Source organism: Anas acuta, chromosome 3 (genome assembly GCF_963932015.1).
Source record: "Anas acuta chromosome 3, bAnaAcu1.1, whole genome shotgun sequence".
NCBI lineage: Eukaryota > Metazoa > Chordata > Aves > Anseriformes > Anatidae > Anas > Anas acuta.
The window spans coordinates 38,789,789-38,805,490 of NC_088981.1; the positions used below are offsets into that span (position 1 = coordinate 38,789,789).

General features: G+C 37.9%; 1 protein-coding gene across 7 annotated transcripts in view; it reads left to right on the plus strand.

Moving 5' to 3' along the window:
• THADA (THADA armadillo repeat containing) overlaps positions 1 to 15,702 on the plus strand; it is a 165,065-nt gene that overhangs the window by 43,421 nt on the left and 105,942 nt on the right. For 6 of the 7 annotated variants that reach the window (XM_068676704.1, XM_068676706.1, XM_068676707.1 and 3 more), the window contains one exon: positions 15,093 to 15,182. In XM_068676704.1, coding sequence (XP_068532805.1) covers positions 15,093 to 15,182 — 90 coding nt within the window. Of the gene's footprint in view, positions 1 to 6,435; positions 6,617 to 15,092; positions 15,183 to 15,702 lie in introns of those variants that run through there. The other variant, XM_068676709.1, reaches the window with a different exon arrangement.

A 15,702-nucleotide genomic window follows, 5' to 3' on the forward strand; every position in this document is an offset into this window, starting at 1 on the left:
TACTGGCAGCTTAACTCTAATTCTGTGTTACTTTACTATTTTTTGTTTGTTTTATGCTTTTTATTTTTATTTTATCTCCACTAAAGTTTCACACATAGTATCCTTTTATACAAAACTCACAGGCCTATCAAGTTTTGTGCTGCTTTTTGTTTGCTGATGCCTTTTGTTCCCCTTTCCCCAAATTCTGGTGTCATGTTGTCCATTTGCGATAGAAAAAAAACTGTGCAAAGAGGTCCCCCATCTCAGGGAGAGATTGAGAGGGGATTCTTAAGTCTGCTGGCAGAAGTTTTAAGTTGCATCTGCGGTGTCTGTTCGCACTGTTGAGCAGAGGCAGAAGGGGCACGTTGAGTGGGCTTTCTGGTCTTGGAGCAGGTACAAGGAAGGTCAACCAGAACTGTCTTTCTGAGGACAAGGCAATCCTAAACTATGCTAAAGAAGGTCCCTTCTGTGGAAGCTTGGTGTGTGCTTTGAGGAGATGCTGGTTGAAGAAACGATTACCTACACATCGTGGCTCCTGCTTCTTGGCTCTGCTGAGGGTCCCCTGCACGTGTTTGCAGCAGCAGCTGTGTTGGCACAGCTGGGGAGTGGAGAACTGGGGCAGTGAGGGAAAGGGATTTCTTGAGCAGAATTCTGTGCTGATGCCAAGCTTCACTCTTAATGGTTCACTGGAAATTTGAAGGGACTACTCCACATCACGCAGTATAGCAGATGCAGTCATATCCCGTTTTTATTAAATTCTGTGTCTTTTTAATTTCAGCATGAGTAAAGAAATAATGAGTTGGAAAACTAATTCTGGAAAAATAACAACTGCATGCAGCTCTTACAAGTAAAAGAAAGCATGTGAAGACTCTTTACAGTGCTCTGTGCAACTCTACAGGTCGAGCATTTTTTCCTACTGAAAAAGTTAGAAACGAAGAATTTTTTTAGTTCTATTTCTTTCTCTTTCCGAGAAAGACTGTATCAAAAATTTTAACACTGCTTTGTTTGTGGATGCACGCATACATATTTGGCTAAATGATGCTTTGAATTGCAGATAATTTGCATTTTATAAATGGTTTTGTTAACACCTGTAAGGTGGTTTGGTTTAGTTTCTATTTACTTGATTTGGAAGTATAATTTCTTAAACATTGTGATCATTTCAGATCTGTGAGACCGTAAGTGAATTTTTAGCCACACAAATGCAAAATACTGAAGTAGCTACCATACCATCAACCCCATTCTCCAGCCCCACTGCCATTCAGCTTTTAGTCCTGTTCTCCAGTTGCTGTGGCCCCAGTGCTCCAAGTGCAGCCTCTCACTGCCTTCCCTAGCCATGCTGGTCCTCCAGAAGCACCACTCTGAGGAACACGTCAAAAACCCAAGTACTACACATGGCTTAGTACAAATTTGTTAAAGTAGGACTTTGAACAGCACTGAGTGTGGTAGACTGGAGAGCCACCTGTGGCAGATGAGCTTTGCCTCTCGTGTTTTGATTAAATTGCTGTTTCCAGTCTTGTGTAGTCAATTCACAATGTAGATTTGCTGATCCCGTTCACTTCTCAAGAAGCTGGGGTATAGCGTGTACTTTCTATTCTGTTTTTTTTCCCCCATGGGTATTATTTAGCATTGGTACAGATCACAATTCATCTAAAGTAAATGTTTGCTCTAGTTGATGTAGGCTCGTTTTCGTCATATGAAGAGATGAAGAGATTCTAAAAATAAAAAGGAATATATATTGTGATAGTTAATGCACATCTGTACATGAAAGTCAAAATAATTTACATATAAAGTTAACTGAAATTAATTCTGAAATGTAATTAAATTTCTCATCATAGAGGAATTCTTTTCTAGCCAAATACATTACAGTAATAGTAATGATACTTTCACCTACATTGTTACATGCTTCCACATGGGCTATATGTATATATACACATACATGCATACCTTTATCCACACGCAGGTGTCTGTGCGTATATTTGTATATCAGAGGCCTTGTTGGTCTGTAGTCCAGTGCTAATTAAATACGCTATTGCCTGTTACTAGACAAGACTGTTCTTATCAAATATCTGCTATTTCTGGCTTTTATCTTTTTTCAAGGATGGGCATAATCAGAAGTTGTCTTGGAGGCAGTTTGCCATTTGAACTAAGGCATGCTTCAGTCTTTGGAGCAATAAAAAGGGATTGTCCTGGCTTATCTGAAAACTGAAGTTTTTTGGGTTGGCATATGAATGTTGCAAAATCCTCAGAAAGAAGAACCAATGGCTTCAGAGGCCGGGGTTAAAAGAAAGAGCAGGGGGAGGATTTCACTTGGCTTCTGACCTTGATGGAGGAGGATTGAGTAAGGAAAAGCTTTAACTCTTTTGATTAAAAAGCTGTGTTGTAAGCAAGGCTAAAATGGTACAGTGCAACCTCATGATTTTTACCTGAAGTAACTTAACTGGTGCATAATACAGTTTGCATTTTTGAGGGGAAAAAAGGTCTTAGGTATTTTGATTTTAGTGAAGGGAAAATGCATATGCAGAAAAACACTTAGAAAGCTGTCAACACACATTTTGCATTGAGTAAATATTCATTCCTTTAGGAAAATGAGTATGAATGCAGCCATGTTGTCAGTATTGGTTTAAATATGTTTAGAAAGAAATGAGCATTTATTGCCATCTACATAGTACTTCTTTGAGTCTTTATTTTCGTGATAGCAATCAGTAAACGTTGACGACTATCGATAACTTTAAGCACTTGAAAAGGAGAAACTTATGTAATTATAATAAGGTAGATGAAAACTATGTAGATATGAACAGGCTTTGAAGATGCACTCCAGGCTGTGAGGCAGCCAACATGCATGACTGCCCTCTACTTTCTTTGTTTTTATTGCAAGTTGAGTGTTCAGCACTTCCAGTAAGTGGCTGCTTGCACGCTTGAAGGTCACTAAATAGGACTAAATTAACTTTTAAAAGCACTGATTTTTTTTTTTTTCTTCTTGCATATTGACATGTGCTTGTTCCTTAACATTAGGGCTTTGTGTGAACACTGAGATTTTAAGATACTGCAGTTTACACTGTGAAGGTTTAGAGGAAAAGACTGCAAATGGAACACCCCAGTGCAAACCTTTCTTTTCCAAATTATTATCCCTAAGTTAAATTAATCTGGTATTATTTTCCTTTTCACCAAGCCACTTTAGAATTGCAGCTTCACAAATGTTGGTGGCACTAATTTGGTCAAGCTGCGATGGCACACTGGTGTTGGAAAATGGGGCAGCCCTGAGGAGAGTTTCAGTTGGGGTGAAAGCACGGCTTGCCTCTGAGCTCTGTGTCTCTTGGACTGTGTGCTGCAGAAGGAAGGGTTGGGATTGCTTTATCTTGGATCTCCTCAGTGCTGCTTCCACAGCAGCTGAAGTGTTGGGTCCATGACTGGGATTTTTCAGGAGTTGTCTGAGCCGATTAAATGGCCTTGCTCTGTACTTTGCTTCTAGCTCCTTCTGCATCACAGTTTGCAGCCTGTCCCCTCCTTGCCACCTTGGCTGTTCCAGTGAACAGTGATTGCTTGCAAAGTAGTCATTTGGGATTTGGGACATAGAATTGTCTTGTGAGGGGGTTGTTTTGTTTAAAGGAGAAAAAAAAAAAACAACCTTCCCTTTTTTGTCTGCCAAAAATAGGCCACATATATTTTGCTCAGCTTTTTTGTTTTTAATGCTCAGGCTCTTTTTTATTGACTTTGACAGATTTAGAAGACTTAATCTCAGAGCTGTCTCGAGAAAACATGCAAAAGTTCAGGCTGAATCAGATAACCATGCTGGCTTTCACTGATTAACAATTCAATAACAATATGCTTGTTTAAACACAATTTTGAACAAGCTTCCTATTCTGAAGTGCCTTTGTAATAGGAATGATGATAAGGTGCTATTAACTTGTAAATTTAAGATAAAATTTGTGAAAGTTTTATGTAGAAACAGATGTAAATTGAGAACAAGCTTCTAAAGAAATGTGTCCCCCTCTTTACCCCCCTCTCCCCCCCTGCTTGTTACTACTTAAGTTATTCTATTTGTTTCACTACTCTACTCTAAAATCCCTTGCAGCTGAAAAAAATGACTGTTTTCCTTGAGGGTGAGGATGTTCCTATAGGATTTCTGCTGACTTTAGGAGAGCAAGGCATGTATTTGTGTGATATATGGAAAACCTGCAGAACCATTTTTACTTCAAAGTTCTATTTTGTATACACAGAGTCATAAAAACACCCAAATCCCAGCCAAATCTTTAGGACCTAAACACACACTTATAGTATTGTGCATGTGCAACTGTGTGTCCGTGCTCTCCTCAGTAGGGAGGAACTTCATAATATGCTGTCTTCAGCTTTTCTCTGGCTTAGAAGCTTTTAGAGAAAAGCTTCAGCTTTTCTCTAACTTAATATGGTAAAGCAACCTGCATGAAAGTTTGTCCAAAGTTAATGCTGGCCTGAGGTAACCTAATCCATTCATCTTAAATAAATGAATTAGGGGCATAATGCCTCTACCAAGTGAGTAAAATGTTTTCAATGGAACAAAAATTACTGTAAGCCTAACCGCATGAGTAGATAATGCAGTTTCTGTTGTAGTGATAAAAAAAAAAATCATTAATATGAATTGATACAATTATTCTGTTTTGTTCCATGCATAACGTATACATCACTTATTCATGACCTTCACCATACTAAGTGATAAGCAGCTATTCTTCCCAGAATATTCCCGTATAGAGATGAATAGTGTGGGTTGTTTGGAGGTAAAATTTACAATGCTAAATTTGTGGCAGGAGATTAAAGATAATAGCTACACAGGCAGTGATTGTACAGAAACATTAGAGGCTTTCTAAAGATACATAGATAATACTTCTGTGTGTGTGTGTATACACACATACACCTGTACACACTTATGCAAATACCATTCAAGCTTAAGAAAAATAATTCTTAAATTATTTATTACAGATGTTTTATTTGTAACTGTTTATATGGTTTTACATATATTTATATGTCATATATATATATATAATTTGCTGTTGATTAATATCCTGATACAGGTACCAGGTTGTATATGTGATGTTGGGTTTAGTTGATGTTCCCTATTTTTATTGTGAGCCCATTGTGCATTTGTTTTTCTTGCTGGTACAACAACAATAGTGCTTTTGGAAAGACTTGCTAGTTATTTTAGTAAACTGTGTGTTGCATAATTGCTCCTCTCAGTCACACTTTTCCTGAAGTATTTGTTCTACACAGGTGCTCCTTCCGTACCTGATTACACAAAGGGTATAATAAATAGCAAAACAAGAGGTATAAAGAAACTTGTACTTAAGAGATCAAAGCAAACCAGGCCATGCAGTCCTTTGGAAATCTTGGCTAGCTCTCTTGTAAATAAAAGTGCTTCTAAAGCAGAAGGTATTTAACTACTGTATTTATATAGGTTTTGATTGACAGTTCAGTTATTAACCTCATAAAAACACAGCAACGTAAACTGGTAAGAATGTTTATTCTAGCACTTCTATCTGAAGGAAAATGAAAACCAAGATATAGTGGCATATTCTTAGTTCCTTTTAAGTATTTATTTTAGGGCTGTGCAGCATAAAAGAATGTTTTTTTTCAAGTCAGTGAACTTAAACTATTTTGCTCACCGTTCTGGGATTTAGGTATTTTTAATTCTTTGTAAAACAAATGTTAAATTTATTGTAGTTAGAGTCACTGCATCTTTATTGAAGGTGCAAAACCGAAATCTTCATGATGATTCTTCTATCCCCTTCATAGTATTTTTCATTTCACGTGGGGTAAAAACTAAACCTGAATCGTTATTTGTAACTAATTTGATAAGGTTACAGAGTTGTTGGCATTTAGTGTCACTGAACAGGCATCCTGTATCATGGTAGGTCTAGAAAAACAAGTATGCAATAATATTTTATATCCTTATTCTTGGGTTTATTAGCTGATATATTGCACCTTTTTTTAGAATTATTTTTTTTTCCGGTTTCATTCAGTCTCTCCGGACTTCTGTCCAAAACTACATGGCTATTTTTTCTTCTATGTAAGCCCTAAAATTCTCTGTAAATGCATGTGGAAAGTTTGTTTTTAAGTACTTTCTCCTGAGAAAAGAAGTAATTTCAGAAATTTAAGTCTTTGATAAGTTTCTTAAAAAATTTTATCCCAAGTGCAACTCTAGACATCTATATAAAATCTTTACTTCCAAAGGATCTTTCATGTTGCTGTTATATTTGGCTCTTAGTAGGAGTGGTGATGAGTCTCTGGATGTCATTCAGAGGAACTGCTAATCAAGAGCTTTCATAAGTATATACTACTTATGAATTAAACTATTTTAAATGGTGATTTTTATCTCATGTCAGGTTGGTATTTAAAGCATTACAGTGTATGTTGTGCTGAACTTAAGACCAAATTACTAGCACTTTTTGAAACATGGGTAAATCTCATGAATCTTTTTCTTAACAGGAGCTAATGTTTGCTGAAATTGCAGTAGCTAGTGATGGGGGCTAGAAATACAGGAAGATGAGGAGACTGATCTGATAAGAAGACGTGCTTAAAGCCGTGGTGCTGGAGTGGAATGTATTTGGTGGAATCGTGGAAACATTGACTGGAAGGGGGGTGCTTGATTCCCATTCTAAGTCCGACTCTAAGCAACAGCAGATCAGGTCAGCAGCGGCTTCGGATGAGTTGAAGATCTCCAGTGTGGAAATTTCACAGTTACTCTGTGTGACATGCTGCAGCTCTGCTTTACCTGACTAAGTGCAGATTTTTTTTTCTTGTTGCCCAATTTAACTCATGGTCACAAATCACAGCTTGGGAGTTTTCTTTCTGTATTATCTGCAATGACCTTCTCTCTGTCAGATGTAGCAAACCTGGCTCCTTCAGCTTCTCACAGGGCACGTACTCTAGACTGTCCATCAGAGCAGCTGTTTGCTGGACCCCCTCCTGTTTCTTCTAATCTCTTCTGAGCGTGGCAACCCAAAATTGGATGGAGGATTCCATGTGCAGCCTCGGCGTGCCAAGTAGAGAAGGACAGTAACTTCCCTTGATCTGCTGCCACGTTCATCTTAATGAACACAGGCCAGTCTGTGGTTTGCCTGTTTGCCATGAGAACGTGCCATTGGCTCACACTGAGCTTGGCATCCACTGTAACCCCCAGGTTCTTTGCTGCGGGGCTGTTACTCTGCCAGCTGGTTTTCAGCCTGTGCTGATGCTCGGGGTTATTCAGCCCAGGTGCAAAACTTTGTCTTTCTCCTTGCTGAACTGCATGAGGTTTCTGTTGGCCCAAACCTCAAGTTTCTCAGGGTCTGTCTAGACTGAACTTCTACTGTTTGGTGTTCGATCCATTCCCCATAATTCAATGTTGTCTACAGGTTTGCAGAAGTTGTTTTCTATGTCATTAACCAAGTTGTTGATAAAAGTGTTGAAGCAAGTAGAGGCCCCAGTATAGACCCATGAAGTATGTTACTGGTTACCGGCCAGCGAGCAAGCACTCAGCCACTGATAACTGCCCATCGTGTTCCATGTCCTCAGCTTCCAAATGAGAAAGCTGGGATAAACTGAACCTGGTTAGTGTTTTCCAGTCCATTTTAAAATTTGCTGCCATAGTAAATAAGAAGTTTAACTACTTGCCCTATGAAATACAAAGAAACAGATGCCAGAAGTGGTTTTAAAATTAAAATAATTGTTTTATTAATTGTCACAAATCCGCTTGAGTTTCATCCGACTCTTGGATGCTCTCTGCATTTACAGATGAGTTTCTTTAGGTGGGTTTCTCTGTTGTTTTATTTAATTTTTTTTAATGGATGTGAGACTCTGAAACCTGGCAGGTTTGGATTCTTTTCAGTGGCACGTACACTCCCTTCCCAAACTCCATTTATAGTGCTTGGCCTGGAATTTGTGGACTACATCCTTGGCTGACCATAATGCAGTCATGTTAGGATAAATTTAAGGTTCTGCTCCCTCCTTTCCTCGAGTGAAACATGCTAGTGCAATTCTTTTGGAGGCTGTTCTGGTTTTGATATTTTAAGGAGGTGTGAGCCACCTGTTTGACTGTTGAGAAACGCATTGCAGACTTCAATTTCCTTTAAAAAGAAAGGACTAAAATACAAGCAAGTTACAATACTGTGTACCTGAAACTTCTCTAAAGAAGTTTGAGAAATGTTTCCCTGCTCTTCCGGTGCGCATGTGTGTGTTCTGGAATCTGCTTGCATATTGTCTTAGTCTGACTGATGACAGGAAGGGTAGGATTTGAGAAAACAACTGGGCATCATTTGAACTGCATGTTTAAGCAAGGATGGGAATTTCCATGTGGATCAGCATGGCACAAAATCATAGGAACACGTGGCAGTAAGGGTCCTGTGGGAGCATTGACTGAATTCTTCTAATAACCAGGCTTGCTATACTGTGTCTTTAATGAACTGATCAGCTCTCATCTGAGAAACAATTTGCTTTTTCCCACTATTCCTGCGGGAAGACTCCGGGAATGCCCTCTTCCCAAGCAAGTCTTCTCAACAATCCTGCTGCTTTGATCATTAGAAATTTAACTTGCAGCCTATATTTATTCATGGCCATTTAATACTCATTTGTTCTTATGCCAGCATTGTCCTTTATTTTAAATAATTATTCTCTCTCCTGATGCTTCCCTTGAGGTATTTGTGGATGTCAGTCGTATATTCCTTCTATGTTAATTTTGCCAGACAAAACAAGCTGAGGTCTTTAAATCTCCTCGCAAAAATTTGTTTTCTATTCCCTTGGTCATGCGAGCAGCTTTTTAAAGCATCTCGCCTAGCTGGAAATTAGTTGTGATGTATTCAAGTACATCCCACTTGACTGTTGCAGAGTGGCATTAATATTTCCATGTCCATGCTGACTGGATCACAACTGATGTGTTACAGAATCAGTCTTTCCCATTTTCTTCCTCTTCGTGATGAGGGATCTGAGATACCAAGTGGTACAAGCTTGTATCCTTTTGCTGTTTCCAGCTGATGAGGTCCAAGTTGAAACACATTTTTAATTAGTCCTCATACACCTCATACATGCAATCTTTCTGTCTTCCATTAATTTCCTGTGTTTTTATGGTTCCAGTCCTCAAAGATACCTAAGTTTTTTGTTTCGTAGTGTTTTAATCTTGCCTCTCTACAGACAGAATTTTGTTTCATTGATGGATTTTCATTGGCACTGCCTTATTTCTCTTACTGTGGTCTACAATTAACAATGTTGGTCCCTACAGTAGATTAGGTCCAGCTTCAAACATGTTCTTCTGGGTCTCTTTTAATCCCCGTTCCTTCGCTAACTTAACCGTTTTATCTAATAGCTTACCCTAGCTGCAGTGTGTCATATATTTTACTGTCACTTGTATAGGTTATACCTAGAGTTTAATCTGTTAAACCAAAGCTGTAGCTCCACCGTGGACCTCATGTAAATATTATGTCAATGTTATGTAAATTTTTCCTCAGGCTACTTCTTGCTGTTTCCTTTTTGTTTTGTTTTGTTTGTTTTTTTAACTGTGAAGGAAGGATGTGAGAACTGAATCTCTGCTCAGAGCTGCTGGAGCTTTCACACTTTTTCCTTTTAAGCAAATTTTGAATAATACGTTTGCAGATTTCAAGCATTTCGTTTGTTGGTATAACATTCAGGAGGTGTGTATTACCAGAATCTCTTCATTTCCTTTGTCTAGGAAAATGATTATCTGGTAAGGTATGGGTCAAGTTGACACAATTTAGTTATGAACATTTCTGCATGTTGCACTTCATTCCCCTTTATCTTATTTCCTTATCTGTTCAAGTTTATATTTTCCATAAATTCCTGTATATTCTTGAGGCCAGAATAAAGGTCCGTAGCTTCCTGAATCATTCTTCCCACCAGCACTTGGAAATAACTTAAAATGTCATATATTTGCTTTCCCTGTTGTATAATACTATTCTGTCTTGGCATGTTTTAAATTCACCATAGAGGTTATCCTTTGAGTTGGTTGGGGTAAATTCTTGAATTTTGCTTCCCCTTCATTTAGGATAACTTCTGTTTTCTGTGTCTTATAACCTTCAGGTGTCCTGTCATGAAATGAAGCTGTCAGGTTCTTCAGTGATACTTAGGGAGCAAATGCTTCATTTAACTCTTAGAGCATGTATAGCTGAACTGGCTTTGGTCTTTGCCATAACTCTGTTATAAAATAATGTCATCCATTCTTTCTTGGTGTTCCTATATAGTTGAAGAAAATGCTTTCTATTTCTTTATTTTTTTTATTCTGAAGTAAATGTCTGTCAATAGGGAAGTATTTTTTTTACATATTCCAGGGGATCTACTTTCTTAATAAATGATAAAGAACAAGACATTAGCAACATTTTAATTCAAAATGAACACCAAAGACCCTTGCTGCCCTAAGAAGATTTGTAGTCTCTAAATCTCAGCAGTGCTAAAATGAAATACGAACAGATTTACTGCAAATGTTCTTTAACGTGTCACTTACTAAAAGCAGGATACAAGGTTATAGAGCCTTTAGTTCTTCAGAAAAATCACTGAAAGAACAGAAGCAGGTAATCTCTGACACATGTCACAGTAAAATGATATGTATGCCCCAGTGTCACAGCAGAACTTTAATCTAGAGTATTCCCTTAAGTGTACAGCACAGCTTAGAAAAAGAACATTGCACCATCCACGTTTTTATTCTCAAATGGTTTTAAAATGCAGTTAAATAATTCACACACTTATTGTGGATAAAGATAGAACACCTAATTAGAAAGATACTACGTATATATGTGCAGATACCAACCTTTGCACTATACAGCATTAAGTCGCTACTCAGACAAATAACGTGACATCTCTGGTCATTGTGCGGTTTTTCATAGCGTTTACGAATTGGGTTCTGGAAGTCTGATGATACGCTTATGATTGTCTTCATAAGCAAAGGAGATAAGATGGAAACTTGCACATACATGATTTTTATCTTACTGCAAGCCACCCAAGATTCTACTCTGAAAAGTCATAAAAGGAAATTTAAAAAAAAAAAGTGTATATACATATAAAAGTCCAGGGGCGATTGAATAGAAGAGCTAATGACAATCAAGAATATAATAAAAGCTTCTAGTCTAGGAGAAAAACATATTTTTTAAAAATTTTCCTATGAAGCAGTAGCAAAGCTGTAAATTATACTCTTGTTTATGGTTTAAAATGGACTTTTCCCTAAATTTTTTTAGATTTGCAATCTGTTTTCAGTTACATCTTCTGTTTTAAATTTTACTACTAGAGCTAGTAGTTGATTTTGGTTAATTTAGCTGTGACTCACTGTTATGATCCAAATGCTTCTGCTAGGAATCAGATTCTGTCCTTTGTTGCATCCCATGCCTTCAAAGTAACTTTTTGCTAATTTATATGAACACTATGTACTCTGAAACTCCTGTATTGCTGCCATCCTCATCATCTTTCCCTCCTGAATAGATTCTGGATCAGACAAAGGTGAGAAAGAGTTAGTTTGGCTCATAGTTAGGAATGGTAAGTGCAACTTGATTCTTTGGGATGGTGCTCTAAATTCTTACCTGCCCTTTCTGCTGAATTGCTTGCACATGACCAAGTATTCACCTTGTGAAAGTGAAGAATCTGAGGCATAGGTGTTGCATATTCCTTCCTACTTACATACAAAATTATTTTGTATTTACGTGGTTTTACAAATGATTTTTTACAAGTTATTTTAGGAAGATAAGGGTCCTTCCATTATTTATCTGTGGGAGTTTTGATTTTAACCACTGTTTTAACTGTGTGTTTGGATGACATTTTACTCTGGGGAGTGGGGATTTATTGTAAGCATCGTCAGCCCACTGATAATCTTCCTGTTTCATTACACTGCTTCCTATTTCAGTAAATAACCTTCCACCAATCCATTGTTTAGATCTCAGTAATCCCATTTGAAATTGTGAAATTGTGCTACTTTTGGGTTACTATTAGGAAAAAAGAAAATACTATTAGAGAGTCCATGATACCGTCAAAGATGAGCTCTGATGCCATGTAAAATGATTTCAGCTGGACTTGAGAGACATATTAGTGTCTTAAGGCTGTTCATAATTCTCTTACAAACATGTTTTAGGGAGGGTAGCTTTAAAGTCCTGTAATCTGCAAGCTATTGATTTTAAGGATTTAACTATGGGTGGTTATAACATCAAAACTATTTTTGAACTGTGTTTGTGACTAACAGAAAGAATGAGTAGTTTTCTGTACTTACAACTTCAATCTGTCATTCTGTCAGATATAATTTAGAGAAGGAGGACAGTGTTTGTTCCTTGAGAACCGCTAACTGATTTTGTGATTTGTTTCAGTCGAGATTTGGTTGGTATACTCCTTTACAAATGGGTGTATCAAGTACTTATCTCCTTTTAAAGATACGGATAAGTTATTACTTGCGAAATCTAGCTCAGATCTGTGCGTGTGTACACATGCACGGGTCTGTTTATATCACCAACATGCATGAGCCAAACCTTAAAGTGCTGGTGTTCACTTTTCAAAGCAACATGCTTATGATGAAACAGAAAATAGGTGGCTCGGTGTCACGGACATTTTTGACCATCTGAGCCATTGCATTTTCTGTTGTTGTTCACTCTCAGTTACTGTACACAGTCGCTTGTGCGTGCCTAATAACGCGTGCACGTTTCCAGGAACAGCAAGCACGGTCAGCAATCAAAAATGAGACAACTAAATACCTCTGGGTTTTACTCACTCTAGCTGGTTTGCTTTCTGTTGATTCTTCATTACAAACCTTCCCGCCTTGACATTCCCAGGCACTGGATTCACACTCCAGTCAGCGCTCTGTTTTTCACAAAGCCTTGTCATTCTGTAGCGTTTCTGCTAACCCCAAGTCTTTTTTGTTTCCTCTCTGAAACAAGATGATCTTGAAACCATTGCTGGACATTCAGGCTGCTCTTTTTTCTTTTTTTTTTTTTTTTTTTTTTTCCTGAAAGTGCCTTTGGGCATCTTTTCTGCAGATACCTACTGATTAATGGTTTTGATTAGACTATCTTCTCCCCTCACGTAACCTGTGGAACAGGGAGAGGTTATGTAAGTTAGCCAATGCAGTATCTGTTTGCCTTCCCTGTTAAAAAGGTTCATGAAACTACTCTAATGACAAAGAATTTTAGGGCTGCCTTTGTAAGAATATTCAGTTCCATATGTAGTATTGATTCAAATTTGGTTACTGAATTGTTAACATACAGAAAATGAGACTGTTCAAAAATAGTTGCTGCATGAGATGTTCCTTGCATGCAGTCTTCTCTTAAGCCTCTAACCAAGGGCCCTACTTTCCATAGGAAACTTAGCCTACTTTCTGCTTTTGCCTGATGCACTGAATAGCACAAGAGGTGGAGATGTTAAAGCATTTTTTTGTCTTTTTTTTTTTTAATGCAGAGTTTTTAATGTTTTACATCTTACTGAGCTTTTACATGTAATGCCATGAGCTTTTTGATTTCATATTTTTATGTAGCTCTTGCTTTGTGCTGTTTGGCTCTTTTTTTGTCTTCAGCTTGCTACGTAACATACATGTATGTATGGAAAACTTGAAGGTGTTTTGAAGATGAGCTGGAGACGTAAAGTTTTGAAATCTGTCTGTGGGACATTAGGAGAATTTGGTGGCTGGCAGACGTGTGTGAGAAGAAAGTGCATGTGTGTTTTCTGTTTAAATAACCACTGATTATCAGCAGTCCTGAGGTGTTAAACCATCCTCATTAGTACTTCAGTCTAAGTTCATTCACAGTCAGAATGTTTTCGTCCACATTTTTAACTGATTTTTTTTTGTAGTCCCAATAGCTATTGCAGACTCCTTGGTCATGCTTTTAGTTGCAGCATTTCAGTGTACTGCTCGTACGTGCCTAGAGGAAGCTTCCTGTATGTACCTCTTTGTTTGAGCATTTGGTTCCGTCTGGCAGTTTTTTCACTGTATTTATTTTGTGGCCTGTGGGTAAGCCTGAGTGCTGGAAGAAGCTTTGCTGGTAATTGTCACGTGCTGATTTACTCTTGTTTTATTTTGTGCTTATTTTTACAAACATTTAGTCTTGCCATCTTACCATGTTGTTTTGTAGACCTGGATCTGTTTGGTAGTTTAAAGCCTTGCATTGGTGTCATGCTAAAACGCACTTAATTATCCTAGCTGATCGCGTGGCAAGTAAACTCTGTAGCTGGCTTTTTTGTTGTAAATGGTTGGCCTTTTATTTATTTGTTTTTGAAGGAACTCTGTTTCATCTGCATAGCACATCCATCTAATTAGAACTTCCCTAACCTATCAGTTGTTCCTGCTTAGAAGATGCTAGATGTCTTCCTACAAGCCATGATGTTGTCCTCTGTCTGGTCAGAAGGCTATAAAGCAAACAAAAGCAGAAGACTTCTCCTCACTCTTTTTATCTTGAGTTGACTTTCAGTTGTGGCTTGAACTCTGCTGACTTACTAGTTCTGGCTAGTAGTGAGCTGATAGGTATCGGTGCTTTGTTCTGTTTTGAATGTGGTGGTTATGGCTGTGCGAGGCAGCCTGTGGCCTGGAAACATCACCCTTGCCACGTGCTGGAGGCAGCACTGTGAAGGGAGCTAATGGAAGGTCAGCCATGGCTGCTGCTGTGTTTTGCATGTGGAATTATTATTCTGAAATACTGCTCAGTATCAGTAAAATATGACCAACTATTAGTGAATGTATTGCATACACTTTGTTAGCTGTTTGGTACGTGAGCTATATACTAAAGCAAATGCAGACTTCTCTTGATCAAACAGTATGTTGTTAAAATGGTGCCAGAATTTAAGACGCTGTGTCTTTTTTTTTTTTTTTAGCATGATTAAGGGGCTAAACTCTTTTTTTTTTTTTTTTTTTTTTTTTTTTTTTTTTTTTTTCCTGAAAGGCCTGAACAGCTCAGCAGACAAAGTGCTAGCATGCACACATACAGGCAGAGTTACTGGAATTGGATAAACGATGATGTATTGTCTCTTATTTTTATGAAAACATTGTGTCTTGTTTGAAAGCAGTTCATTGTGAGTTCATGGTTCTTCTGGTTCTGAGTTCACCATAGCATCAGAAATCTACTAAGTAAACCAGTATTTTGAGCGTAACTAATTACTGCAGAATGCTAACTGTAACTCTTCTTCATTCCCTTCTGCAGAATGACAGGAAGGGAGTTTTTCTCTCGATTTCCAAGTCTTTATCCTTTCCTTCTCAAGCAGTTGGAGGTTGTAGCCAACACTTCAAACAGGTAAGATGATATCTCTGAAAGCTTTACAATAATAAAGTGCAATGTAAAGTTTAAACTGAGTTGTCACATATACCATAATGCTGCTATTTTCATCAGTGTTCTTGAAGATATGTAGTTCTTCTAGTGCTTTTCTAAGCCTTTTTCCTACAACTTGCACGTTACAGTGAGGCTCTGGAATATGAAGTACTATTGAATCATTAGTAGCAGCTTTTATTCCTCCCTGTAGTTGCTGCATTCCTACGATCAGGTATTAAAGAAGGCATATTTTTCAGGGCAGGACAGAAACTGGTTGTTCAACTGTCTCATTTTTAATGAGACTTCCTAATATGTTTAAATGATAGAAGGTCATAGGCCTAGTGTGACCCAAAATGACCACTTTCTAGACTGTGACACACTGACTTTGTGGAAGGTCCTTGATCTTTTTTTTTTTTTTACTGAGTCCACAAATGGTGGCTGAGAGCTCCAGTTTGATCAATGCAGATGACACAGTTAAGGATGATGCTGATGCTAATACTCCCAG